At 40.8% G+C, this 14,129-nt stretch overlaps 1 protein-coding gene across 3 annotated transcripts in view; it reads right to left on the minus strand.

The window, feature by feature from the left end:
* The window catches only part of CDKL5 (cyclin dependent kinase like 5), a 126,463-nt gene that overhangs the window by 18,411 nt on the left and 93,923 nt on the right, over positions 1-14,129 (minus strand). For all 3 annotated transcript variants that reach the window (XM_022565482.3, XM_030763167.2, XM_089904741.1), the window contains 4 exons: positions 11,559-11,710; positions 5,465-6,431; positions 651-752; positions 259-364 (listed from right to left, as the gene is read on the minus strand). In XM_022565482.3, coding sequence (XP_022421190.1) covers positions 259-364; positions 651-752; positions 5,465-6,431; positions 11,559-11,710 — 1,327 coding nt within the window. The remainder of the gene's footprint in view (positions 1-258; positions 365-650; positions 753-5,464; positions 6,432-11,558; positions 11,711-14,129) is intronic.

Below are 14,129 nucleotides of genomic sequence, written 5' to 3' on the forward strand. Positions count from 1 at the left end.
CAGGGACCATTTTGATGGTGACCTTAGAGACAGGGAGAGCAGTTGGGAGGCTACTCAAAGTACCCAAGTCAGAAGCCACAAGGGTCTGAACTAAGACAGAGGGAACCAAGGCGGGAGACGAGGTGGAAGGCAGTAGTGCAGGTAAGAATGACACTTACCGGAAGTCAGGGCAGTGAAATGTAGGGGAGAGTGCAGCCTGGATGTGTAGTGAGGGGGAGAGAAGAGAGGACCCTGATGGGTGCTAGGAGCTGGGTTTACCTCGGTAGAAGCTGCCAACTCTCCTCGGAACAGGATCATTGTACAGGTGTCTGTTTTCTTTGGGGACAGTGCCATCATCAGAGTGGGGGTCATGATACGCTCCACCCTGAGATAAAAAATAGGTTTATAAAAAGTAAACAACAGAGAGATAATGAGGTAGCCTGTGAACGTAGAACGGTGCCTAATTGATCTATAATTTACTCCGGGATCTATTTAAGAGAAAACTCAGAATTATGGCATGAGGAAAACTGCTTGCTTTATAAGCCAGTTCGAATTATCTGTGGGGGATTGGGTACGAATAAATCTTACAAGGTAGACTGTAATGATGTTGAGTGACCAATCTTTACAGACATGTTCTATTGTACAAGGTAGCAGCTCTAGAAAATTCAGACCTCAGACTTCTGCCGTGAATGGAATGAAGTGGTGCCTTCTCTGGAGGACTCCTTAACGGAAGATCGCGCCACAGTCATCTCTGGAGGCAGTTGCTCTCCGGGCTGGAAGTCAAATTTCAAAGGATTTATAAGAGTGTCCTGTTCCTAGGGATGAAAATCACCTAAATCGCCATGGGTTTTATTTGGTATAACCAGTACCTTAACTGGCTAAAATTAAACATGTGAACTGGTTAAAACACAAATTGTCCTATAAGAGAGTGAATCATCTGATGAATGTAAAATAAGTCAAACAAACGTCACACAGATGGAAAGTGAAATTCTCATTAAAGTTAATGCAAGCAGGGAAGGAATTACTCTGAAAATAGTTCAATTAATTATTAAAAATAAAGAAAATTATCTTCCTAATATCTAGAAAGTCATGGTCTGAGCAGCACTCAATTAGAATAGAGATTCTGTTAGTTAATCCAAAATTTCTCTAGCAGATTTTAGGCTGAGTTCTCAAAAAAGAACTACAGATGCAAAATTATTTTTCATGAAGGACTTACATGGCAGATTAAGATGAAAACAAACGTTCTTTGGATATATCAAGGAATTGAATCAGTACCCTTAATAATTTGTCTTAAAAATTCCCTAAGTACTGCAGTTTTTGTACTTAAGTTCTCTTCTTAATCTTCTCTAGGTTAACAGTACTTATACTTCATGTATTTTCTTAATAATCACAACAGCACTCATCTCCAGAGACACTACCTATTTCTCTCAAGGAAGTGAGTCACGAGCTAAAAGCAGCCTTGGTCCACAGTCGTGTTCATTGAGGGGAAAAGTAGCATTTTCTACCCTCAGAAAAAAAAGATTAAGGAATAAAATTACCAAGCCATTCAGAGGAGCTAGCTGAATTGCATATCTGTATATTATGCACAGAAAATTATTTTGAGCCTTACATGGTGTGTCAAAACCAGTTTATTTGAGATTTAAAACATGGTTTTCTCTTTCTTCCCCTCACTCCCCAAATGTACTACGAAAGGATTCTGGGCAGGAAATTACCCAATGTAGCCTTTCTTCTTTCTACTTTGTGACAAGATCTCATTTGAATTTTATCACATGCATTGTTTACAAAGACCTCTACATCTAACATAAACTCTAAGCGACAGAGCCACTCCAGTCCCCTTGCTCTTGAAGGTGCCTACAGTACTTTGCAAGAGAGTGATTCCCATCATTATTCACAGCTTCAGTTACTTTTCAAGCCATATGCCATCTTTGTGCCTTTAAACTTGTACTTTCTTGCAGCTTGGCACTGCATTTCCTGAACTGGACTTAAAATTCAGTAACAGTTGGATCTGTGTTTAGCCGACAGTTATTGTTTTATAATTAGCTTATTTCCACCATGTTCATGAAGCCTTTTCTCTAGCACTCTCAGAAAGCCAGTCCATTTGTCCATTTTCCAAGGTATAGTTTTTTGTCTTTTTTTAACTTCTTCTCTATTTACACTATGCTTAATGCTAACACACTTTACTGGCTTTGACCTCCATGTAACATCTATGTGTAGCTGCCAGACTCTAGAGATCTTTCTAGGCCCTAAATGATCCCTTCTCTCTAGAGGGGCTCCTCTGACAACTGCTCTGACTCCAATCATGACATCTCCTACCCCTCCTTTCACCTGGGCCCCAGACAGTCTTTCCAACCTCATGGAGAACATCTCTGCATAGGGGCCCAGGGTCACTCTTCAACCTCAATATGTCAGCATGACATGATGCAAAAAGCTCTGGCCTACGGACCTGGACATTGCCTCAAGATCCCAGCTCCACCCTGAACTAGTTGGGTAAACTCGGGCAATCCACCTAACCTCTCAGAGCCTCAGCATGCTCATCTGGGCAATGGAGGGGTTGAATGAGGTGACTTCAAGTCCTCTCTTCTACTCTGAAAAGGAGCTCCAAGAAGAGAAACCCTGAAGGCTTCCTTTTTTCTATATTCAATCTTTCAATTCACAAGTCCCGTTTCTAGTTCTGAGGAGTCTTTAGACCCACACTTTCTCTGTCTTCCCACTGGCACTGACTTAGTCCAGAACATATTTCTCCTCACCCCATGCTTGGATTATTGCAAAAGCCACTCTAAATCTTGCATTTTTTCACTCAAGCCACGTGGCCCAAGTTGCAATCCCACAACTCACCATGCTACTTAATGTCTCAATTATCCTCCTTAACTTCCAGATACCCTTTTTGGCCCTCCCTCGAGCCTCTTTCCTGATGTCCACTCTACTTTCTTCCACTGGTGAAACTCCCAACATCTCAGAAGTTTCTGCTCAGATTCCACTCCTGCCCCCTGGGGGCCTCCTACAACCCCCCGCTGGCACTGTGCCACTCCCCTCTGTCCCTGTTCCCCTCTGCCCCTGCGGTGCACACAGCTCTAGCACAGTGTGGGCATGCAGCCTTACAGTATTATTACTACCTATCTATTGGCAAGTGTCATCCCACCACCTCCAGCCCATACATTCTAAGAGGACGGGGACCACATCTTTTTCATCAGAGCCTATCATTGTGCCTAGCTCAGTAAATGCCTGAATACGTCTTCATCCTTTAGCCACAAAACCTCTCTCCACATCTGAGCTCTAAGCAAGACCTTCAGTTGCTCCTAAAGTCACTTCTGATTGCTTCTGCTCACAATGACCTCTCCCTGTCCTCAAGTACCTTTTATAGCCAGTGCCACAGAAATGTGGTTCTTAATTAGTTCATTTTTATCATGTATAATTTAATCTTCCTTGAGAGAAGATCAATTTCTCAAGAGCAAGAACCCTGTCTCAGACTCTTTTGAGTGCCCAAGAATACCCAGCATAGAGAAGGTATTCAGTGTCTAAAGAACAGCCCCTATCATCCCAGAAGCAGTAGCAACAACTAAGACATTTACTCTGTGCCCGGCATAGGGCACACAGTGCTTTATACACCATGTTTAATCCTCACAACAACACTCAGATGAGGTATCAAGGCACAGAAAGATTATATCACTTTCCCAAATTTACAGAGTTTGAAGCACACTGCAGGACTGGCTGCCGGGCTTTCCAGCTCAAGATCTTAGCTGCTTTGCTATACCAACTGCTCAGTTATTGACAGTCTCCCCCTCCCCAGCACTGATCTTGCTAAGCTTCCCACTGCACAGTCCATCTTATTTTCTGGAGCTCTGACACACGCCGATGAACCAATTTTTGTATCTTCTAAAAGGAGAGTACTTTTCCTACATGACACTCTTTTCTTCTTCTAACACTGGTTTTTCTCCACCTTCATTTCTTTGATGCAGGTGAATGTTTCATATCATGAAAATATAATTTTAAAAATATGTGTTCTGTTACAAGAATGCTGCTTCTTTTAAATAGGTTAGTGTCAGTTCTAGAGTCTGAAGATCAGTAAGATAGAGGCAGCATTATGCTAAAAACATTGCCTTGAGATTTAAAAACAACCCAAAAGACTGAAAATTAGCATTAATCCTGGCCTGAAGTTATATTTACCTATAGTTCTGGATAAATTTAAAACTTTTCAATTCAGTTAAGATATCAAGTAAGGTATTAGCAAAAGGGTTTGATTTAAGCAAATGTGGTTTGGAGAGATTAGAGAAAATTCCCATGAATTCACACTGAATTTTGAGAAAATTGAAAACTAACCCATATAGCTGATGAATTCTGTAATAAATCAAACTAGGATTCTCTAATGCAAATCAAAACTACAATTAGGTACCACCTCATGCTGGTCAGAATGGCTATCAATAAAAAGTCTACAAATAACAAATGCTGGAGAGGGTGTGGAGAAAAGGGAACCCTCCTACACTGTTACTGGGAATGTAAGTTGGTGCAGCCACTGTGGAAAACAGTATGGAGGTTCCTCAGAAAACTAAAAATAGAGTTGCCATATGATCCAGCAATCCCACTCCTGGGCATATATCTGGACAAAACTATAATTCAAAAAAATACATACACCCCTACGTTCACAGCAGCACTATTCACAATAGCCAAGACATGGAAATAACCTAAATGTCTATCGGCAGAGGAATGGATAAAGAAGATGTGGTACATATATACAATGGAATACTACTCAGCCATAAAAAGAATGAAATAATGCCATTTGCAGCAACATGGATGCAACCAGAGAGTATCATATTAAGTGAATTAAGTCAGAAGGAGAAAGACAAATAACATATGATATCACTTACATGTGGAATCTAAAATACAACACAAATGAACCTATCTATGAAACAGAAACAAAATCAGGGACATAGAGGACAGACTGGTGGTTGCCAAGGGGGAGGGAGGTGAGAGAGGGTTGGATTGGAAGTTTGGGATTAGCAGATGCAAACTGGTATATACAGAATGGATAAACAACAAGGTCCTACTGTACAGCATAGGGAACTATATTCAATATTCTGTGATAAACCATAATGGAAAAGAATATGAAAAAGAATGTATATATATGTATAACTGAGTCACTTTGCTGTACAGCAATAATTAACACGTTGTAATTCAACTATACTTCAATAAAAAATAAATGAAAAAAAAATAGTACAAAATATGAACAAAATATGCCAGAAAGGAACATTTAAGAAAGGAAAACAGATTTTGAAAAAAAGCTTTCTGCGTTGAGTACTCAACAATTAGCTTAAGTAACTAAAAAAAATTTTTTTAACAGATTAGTCCTTCAAATATTGCTTCCTTAAATGTGTCCTATCAAGAAAGTATGACCTCCTGCAGTAGGGACAACTGCACACTGACCCCATCACATCCCCGCACCACCTTTCCATGATGAGCCGACAGATCTGGTCAAGGTCCTAAGTTGTACCTGAGGTGATAAGAGCTGCAGGCTGTTGGCTCTGGCCGCCATCCCTTGCCCTACGCTCAAGCTTCCGTCCAAGCCTTTGGCTCTCACTTTGTCCCGGGTCACGTACATGGAATGCCTGTGTGGACGCTGCTGGGAGGAGAAGGGGCTGGTGTAGCCAAGCCCATACGAAAAGGATTCATGAGGCGCAGACAGCGAATGTGAATGGCTGCTGTCCATGTGTTCGGGCAGCTTCAACTCCTCCATCGTCTTAGAATGCCTGGTTGTGGTTCGGCGTGAGTCAAGAGTGCCCTCACTTCGGTTATTTCTCCCCGAGGGGCTGAGCAAAGTTCTTGTGTCGCTGTGCCTGGTGAGGGTTGGGCTGGTGGGAGAGTTCAAGTCCAAACAGCTGGATGGGAAGTACCTACTGGTACTGGACTCTGCGATCTGGGCCCTGGCTTCGGAAAGGTTGCTCACAGACTTGGAGTCACTCAATGCCCCATGGCTTTTGGCCTTGGTCCTATAGGAAGGACTCCTAGAGGACTGGGGAATGGTGTCGATGTAGCTATGCCGACTCTGCTTTTCACTGGGCTGCAGCGTCCCGGCTTTGCTCTGAGAACTTTCCATAAATGAGTGCCGGTTCTGCTGAGATCTGCTGCTTGATTTGAGGTACTTCGTGCCCGGGCCTTCCGAAGGCTTTGGGTCAATATTAAAATCAAACTCTGTCTTTGATTTGGCTTCTTTTGGGCTGAGAAGGTGTGGTATGTTGTTGTTAGTCAGATCTTTGCTGGTAGGCCCAGGTTGGCTGCCCGCTTGGTAGGTTTTGGTGTGCATGGGACTAAGAGTAGCTCCAGCAAGGTTTCCGTTCAGGAAGCTTTCGTTGGCAGGAAGACCTTCGTCAGCCCGGGGCAGACCCACACCTAGGTTCTGGATGTCCTTGCTGTTAGATCTGTGATGAGACTGCAAAGCCGCACTTTTGCTGGCTTGGTTTCTATGTCAAAAATGAAAGAAGTATATCAGTTTCCCTCAAGAGCAGAGGCACAAAAAGTATCATTAAAACAAAAAAGAACAAATACCTAAAACACTGCAAAGACTAAAAACAGTAACTCTCTCAAACATGTGACTATAAATAACACGTAATCTATCAATAAGAATTAAGTTGCTTATATCAAGTCACTCTGCCACAAAGCACTGGTCCTGATGAAGTGCTTTGGCATTCTTAAATGCTCAGCTAACTTACTGCCAACACAGCTTCTAACTGATAATCTGGGCAAACATGCTTTTGCTATGTTGGTGCCCACATGCGTGTGTACTGTAGAAAGCCTGCAAAGAAGAAGAGGGCTGAGCTATAGGCAAACTCTTTATGACTCTTTGTCTGCTTGAACATCAGAAGGAGACATTTAGACTTGCAGATCACTGTGTTCCTTGAACTTCGTTTTTATTTGTAAAACTCACAGCCTGCCTCAGAGATACACACTCACAGCACATACACACAAGCACCAATGTCTTTTGTCTTTAGCCTGTATAATCAACGAATGAGAATTCTACCAAGGTACTCAAGAAAAGAAAATGATACTCTGAAAAGAAGTGTGAACTGCCTAGTGAGGTTTGTTGGAAAACAGGATGATCAACGTTTATGTATTAGAGAAGCAGCAATACTCGGGGCATGTCAGTGTCAGATACCTCCTGTACACTGAACAGGAGCATATCTCTAACTGGATCACAGGGATCTAAACAGGTAATTTCTCTCCAAAAGACACAATTTATTCTCTTCTTCATTTCACACTTCATTATTACAAATGGGCTGAGGCTTCATCTGGACTGAAATCTTTAGGACTGAAAGCTTCATTTCCTACTTGGTTTAAAATACAAAATATAAATCCTGAGGAAAACCCTGTCCTCTATTTGAAAGCTGAAGCTGACATCGCAGCAAGGTCAGTTTGTTCTACTGTAACTATTTAAAGGACCAAATTGTGGTTTGAGATAGGTAAGAATGCTTTTAAATGAACAATAACTTACACAATTCCCTTTTTACTATGCATTCCAAAAAATTTGCTGCATAAATTGCTATTGCTAAAGACGGTTTGATCTGGGAGAGTTTTGTTCCCATTGCACACTAATTAGAGGAAAAGTCCCATTTTTTCCCCCTGTAGAGTGGTAATCTGTGAAACTATGCCTTCCTATTTTGTCTATGAGAATCCACTCGTTCAGGCATCAAAGGTAAGGGCCCTCATCCTTTCCTCCTACCTTGCAGAGGAGTGTTAAAAAGTATCTGATATCAAGCATGCCTGTAATAGTGTGGAAGGCCTCATCTCCAAAACGCACTTGCTAATATCTCTCCCAACTGGGTCACAAAAATTGCAACATTAAATAAGGTCACTTAAATATGAGCTAACTGGCAGGATCAGAGGCCATGGATACTGACAACTGATTTGTCTGTCTTCTTCTGTCTTTTTCCGTGACTGTATCTACTGCCTCATCTTGATTTACAAGCAAAACCTAGAAAACCTACAAAAATAAGTGTTTTACAGTTTATCTAGGAATAATACAGAAGATATTGCTGTTATTTTGGGTGAAGAAAATCAATTTTGTATAGTTTATTTCAACCTAAATAAAATGTGAATTTTGTTTAAAAAAGAAAAATATGAGCTAACTAAATGGCAGACCCCAGACCCACAAAGAAATTACAAAGAAAGGAAAGTTTCACTTTCTGTTGAATGATGTTAACAGAGTCTATCTCCAGATCTATAGAGGACAGTCCTCATGTCAGGTTTTAAACCATTAGAGTTGTTTGTCAACTTACATCCTGGTAACTAAAATATCTCAGCAACTTCTCAAAAAACCCAAATGATGATAGACAGTCTCACCCATAAATAGATCTAAGTGTGTTGGTTATTTCCCACGTGCCCAACCCCCAGTCCATTCTCCATTCCTCTCTGCCCCAGCCTGGGTCTGGGGAACCCAACACTGAAGAGTGTCACCCAGCCTCCCTTGTCACCTAACTCCCAGTTGGGCTTAGCAGTGCAAGGGACTGCGGGCTGTCTCCCCTGGCAGTGGCTCCCTGACTCAGATCATAGCTGTGCCTCTAGATTACAGCTCCCACAGGGTGGTTTCCCCTGCCTGGCTCCCCTGGACTCTCACAACCCTATTTCTTCCTCTTTCTCCTTCAGGCCTAGAGAGGGTAATCGCAGAGATAACTCATGCAGATGTTGTGAAATGTCCAAAGCTCCAAAGAGGACATCCAGAAAAGGGTAGAGAAGAGTGAAGGTAGCTGCTAGAGCTTTTGAAACTCTTGGAAACACTGCTCTCAATGTGGAGCACAAACCTACGTATGTTACGAAGAACATATTCATAGTAACATAAGATATAATTTCTAATGTGAAAAGAGAGGCTATAAAGTTAAGGTGGAAACATTTGTCACAGAGTTAGGTTTCCCATAAATGTACAAAGTGCCTAAACCGCTATTCTGAAAGTTTCTGTCTTGGTATTAATCTGAAGCCACTGAGCTCTGCACACAACTCTTACATCGAAAGGACATCATATTGTCTTCAAATTGGAGCTCTGCCAAAGCACAATAAAAAACTGCTTTAGAAATTCCATATATCTCTTTGACACACAACTGTAAGGAATCTGTGTTAAACTGCCAACCACTTAAGAGGATTTTATATATAAACCCTTCTTAAATGGTTGGCAGGATGGATAGATAGATGGTTAATTTCTAGTTAAAATAACTTTTCAAACCAAACATCAAAGACGCAAAACTACATTTTTATGGGGAAGACTGGCGAAGCAGGACTGCTGAGAGGGCAGTGTGTGGCAGGATGAAGCACCATCCCACCATGTCCAAGGTGAGCGGAACCTCAGGAGAGTCTGAAGGAGACTTAGGCAAGGGCTAGGTAATGCAGAGTCCACTGCTTCTCCTACAGAGACATGAACGTGGAAGACAGAAGACAGGGTGTGTGAGGATATGTGTATGACGATACTGGTGTGTCTCAGGGACAAGGCGGTGCCCTGAACATCTCTACAATGGTGCTAGGAAGTCCAACGGAGCCATGGTTTGTGCAGAATTAGTGTCCCCAACAAGAGCTTCCATGGAGGAAATATGGACCGTAGGCAAGCGTGGAGCAGAAATATTTCCAGATATGTGTAAACTGAGCTAATGGTTTCTTTCCTAGAGAAACCAGTTAGGACTGTTTCTTTAATATATTTAATACAGTGTCAAGACCTGAAAACAAATTCTTCCAGAGATTTTTATTTACTTATAATTTTTATTCTCATCTGCTTCAAAAGGAGATTTTGTAGGACTCCTCAAAAACCTATATGAACCGTATCCTCATGGCCACACACATCCTCCTTGACAGATGCCTGAAGAGGGTTCCCAAGGAGAGCCATGGACCCCCATGGGGATTTCTCCCAAGTGAGTCATTACAGGATGAATACACAGGCCTGCTTTTATGGTATGGTTATACCACCAATCACTACAGCACAAATCAAAAATTTATCATCAGTCTACTGAACTTTCTATTGAGATCCTTCTTCTTTGAAATGTAAACTAGAGGAGTCAAGTGACAATCAAGGTAGAAGGGAGACAAAAGCACCTGAACTGGGAGTGACCCCAGATAAGACACAGGCATAATGTGAACCTCCTAAACTCAAAGGAGCAACTGAAAGATGAATACTGGTCCTTGCCTTAGTGCACCGATCTCATGGAAACTGACAACAAAGTGAACACAAACTTGGCGAAATAGAATTTGAATCTGCTCCCAGGCCTCCTTGAAAACAAACAGGTAAGAGTGTTTTATAAGATGTGAGGGAAACAATGACCAAACCACTCATTTTAAATAGAGAACAGCTATAAAACACAATCACACCATCGCAGTTAAGCAGAGAAAATACAGGGTAAATGGTTATTGCTTATTTACAGATGCACTCACAGATCTAAAAAGTACCAGGTCTTAAGCTTTCAAAATTCCAATTGGTTAAAAATAATTGTTCAGGGCTTCCCTGGTGGCGCAGTAGTTGAGAGTCCGCCTGCCGATGCAGGGGATGCGGGTTCGTGCCCCGGTCCGGGAAGATCCCATATGCCGCGGAGCGGCTGGGCCCGTGAGCCATGGCCACTGAGCCTGTGCGTCTGGAGCCTGTGCTCCACAACGGGAGAGACCACAACAGTGAGAGGCCCACGTACCACAAAAAAAAAATTAATAATAATTGTTCTATGTGGAGAGAAAGGGGGGATATGGGAAAAAACTTATATAAGAAAAGCTTCATATTAAGAATTATTGTTTTCTACTTCTCTTCTAATAGTAGATAAGAGAAACTATTTCCTATCTTCCATAATTTAAGCAATGCTAGATGACAAGACCAGCTTCTTGGAAGAGGAAGGAAGACAAGGAGAGGAAGGACCTGCCCCTGAAAATGCAGCCAACAGAATTAAGGAATGTCACTTTTGGGGAGAGAACCTGATTGCAGGGTCCAACTCCTTGTGCCCCTCCTTGCTTCCCCTGCCCCAGGAAATAGATTTTTTTTTAAAGATTATGCTGAAAATTACATTAGAAAGCATCCATTTTAATCACTATCTACCAAACTAACTTTACTATTTCTATATTCTTATTCTTATGAAAAACTAATTTCTCAACTCAATGATTAAAAGACAAGGGCAACAAAAACACAAGCCCCTGCTATGGAGCCAGAACTACTTGGTTCAGTTGCAAAGGTTGTCCTAGGTGCCTTCCCACCCACCTGTGTTTGGCATCCTCCGCTCCCTTCAGGAATCCCTTTGCCCTCACCCATCCTTCTTCCTCCAGGAATCACCCCTGGGTCCCATGTACACAGGATCTTCTAGCTTATGAGGCCAGAAACTCCCTTAGTTGCTAACCCATGCTACCTTTCCCAGGGAATGCATAGGTTTCCCTTGGAAAACCTTGTAAAAGATAAAGTCTTTATGACCCACACAACTCTTTAATTATGGTTCTGAATCATGCAATAAGCATAAGAAAGATATTTCTGAATAAGGAGGGCTTTCCTTCTTTTCTCTAATTGCATCATTTAAGCAGCCACCTCCTCCACCTACTTGTAAGACCAATACTGCATCTGTATTTCCTTAAAAGGGAATATTTACCTATTAGACAAAGTGCTGCTTTCCACGTGGTAAGGTTTTCTTTTTGCTGACCTTGAAGGGGAGCGATCCAAAAGTCTCTGGGTTTGGAATGTAGGGTGATTCAAACACTGTTCTGTCAAGTATCTGTCAGCTGGGTCCAACTTCAGTAAATTCTTAGGAAATAAAGTTAGGATTGGAAAGAACATCACAAAGTCAAATTTAAATTGTAATAAAAACCGTATTTCTTTTCCTTATAAAAGAAATGCATGGTCACTGCAGAATATCTAGCAAACAGAGTTTAGTCCAAAAAAAATTTTTTTAAAGGACTACCTAAATCACCCATAACCTTACCATTGTTGTCCTCTGGGAATATGCCCTCCCAGCCCTTTAAAAAATATCATGTATATATTTTTTCTTTTCTAAAATCTGGCTTATATTATACAAATAAGTTTTGTATACTGTACTTTTCACTTACTAATCAAAAATATTTTTTACAACATAATTTAAACATCTAAAATATATTTTTATTTTTGGACGCAACATGCAGCTTGTGGGATCTTAGTTCCCTGACCAGGGATCGAACCCGAGCCCTCGGCAGTGAAAGCACGGAGTCCTAACCACTACACTGCCAGGGAATTCCCTAAAATATATTTTTAAATAAGTATATATTCATATCAAAGAATATACATTCTTCATCTTTTTCTTGTCCTCCTCTCTGGAGGCAGCCCATGGTACCAGCATCTTGTGAATCCTTCCACAGGTACTTTGTACATATCTCTATCTGCTCCTTTTATTTTATCCAAACAGTAGCATACACACAACAGGCTGCACTTAGCTTTCTTTCCACTCAACATTAGATCTTAAGAGATCATTCCATATCAGTAAACAGCCTCAATTTTAGATGTACCTTAGGCAGCATTTTGTTTTCCTTCTTTTAATATTGTGAACAATGATGCAACAAATAACTTTACAACATGTTTTAAATGACTACCTGGAAGTTTGTGGTATGATTTATTTAATGATTTATTGTTGGATGTTTAGGTGGCTGCCACTTTGCACTATTATAATTAATGCTGTGATGTACACCTGAAACCGTTGCATATATCCATGATCCCTTGCATAGGATAAGTTCCCAGATATGGAACTGGTAGGTATGCAAACCCTTAAGATTACCTTCTATGTGTTGCCAAATTACCCCCTAGGAAGGTTGTCTCAAATAGTACTTCTCTGAGCAACTGAGAGTCTACCAATTTCTTGGCACCCTCATCAATAATAGGCATTATCATTCTTTTTAGCACACACTTGTAAATTAGCTATTTAAAAAATGGTATCTCACAGCTGTTTTAATTCATATCTTTGATTAATAGTGAGGTTGAATATTTTTATGTTTACTTATATTCCTTCTTTTCATATTTTTCTATTTGTGTAATTTTCGTAATTTATTTGTATGTGTTCTTTATTAATTAAAGTACTAATTTTTTTAACAACTAAAATGTTTTCTTCTAACATTATTTATCTGATTAGTAATTGGACAAGATTTTAAAAGGTGAATCATTATTAAAATTAATTGATTTGGGGGCTTCTCTGGTGGTGCAGTGGTTAAGAATCCGTCTGCCAATGGAGGGGACATGGGTTTGAGCCCTGGTCTGGGAAGATCCCACATGCCACGGAGCAACTAAGCCCGTGTGCTACAACTACTGAGCGCGTGTGCCACAACTACTGAAGCCTGTGTGCCTAGAGCCTGTGCTCTGCAACAAGAGAAGCCACTGCAATGAGAAGCCCGCGCACCGCAAAGAAGAGTAGCCCCCCGCTCACTGCAACTACAGAAAGCCCGCAGGCAGCAACGAAGACCCAACACAGCCAAAAATAAGTAAACAAACAAGCAAATAAATTTATTTTAAAAATTAATTGAGTTTTATCGACAAGTTAGGCAAATACATAAAGAAGCATAACCTACATAACCTAACACAACTCAATAGAGCACACTGACATCTGTTCTTTTGAGTGATGGGCATTTTCCCTCAGAGAAAGGAAAAAGGGTGAAATTCCAGCATTCCCAAATGCGTCTCTAGCTCACTTTCATTGGCGTTGCCCACAGTCAATTTCTTTGTGATCCACTACTGAACAGTCAGAACAAACCTCAATTTGTTCTCAATAAGCCAGAATTCAATTTCAGACAACCACCTTCAACCTAGCACCACAGAAAATTTGAATTCTGATCCTATCGTATCCTATCCTATGTTGACTCAGACACAACTCTAAAATTATCTCAATACTTTCTCCTTCTTTATTAGAAAACAAAAACTGTGGAGGTATAGGAAATGATTTTGGTCTTACTGGCAGTTAAGGCAGTTAATATCAAAATGGTTTCAACTGTATGGTACTAGTTAAAAACAAAGGAAATTAAAGTACATACGACCTTTTAGAAGCTAAACAGCTACTAGCATTAAAGTGCTATTTTCATTTATTTAAGATTAACAAGGGTAGAAATTGCTGCACATACAATGAACTATTTTTATATTTATGAACACAGCTGTTAATTTTCAAACACCTGGAAGGATGAGGTCATTATGAGGAAAGTATGAAACTCAG

The sequence above is a fragment of the Delphinapterus leucas genome, chromosome X (genome assembly GCF_059928025.1).
Source record: "Delphinapterus leucas isolate spDelLeu-1000000601 "Yukka" chromosome X, BTC_Dleu_Yukka2, whole genome shotgun sequence".
NCBI classification, from domain to species: domain Eukaryota; kingdom Metazoa; phylum Chordata; class Mammalia; order Artiodactyla; family Monodontidae; genus Delphinapterus; species Delphinapterus leucas.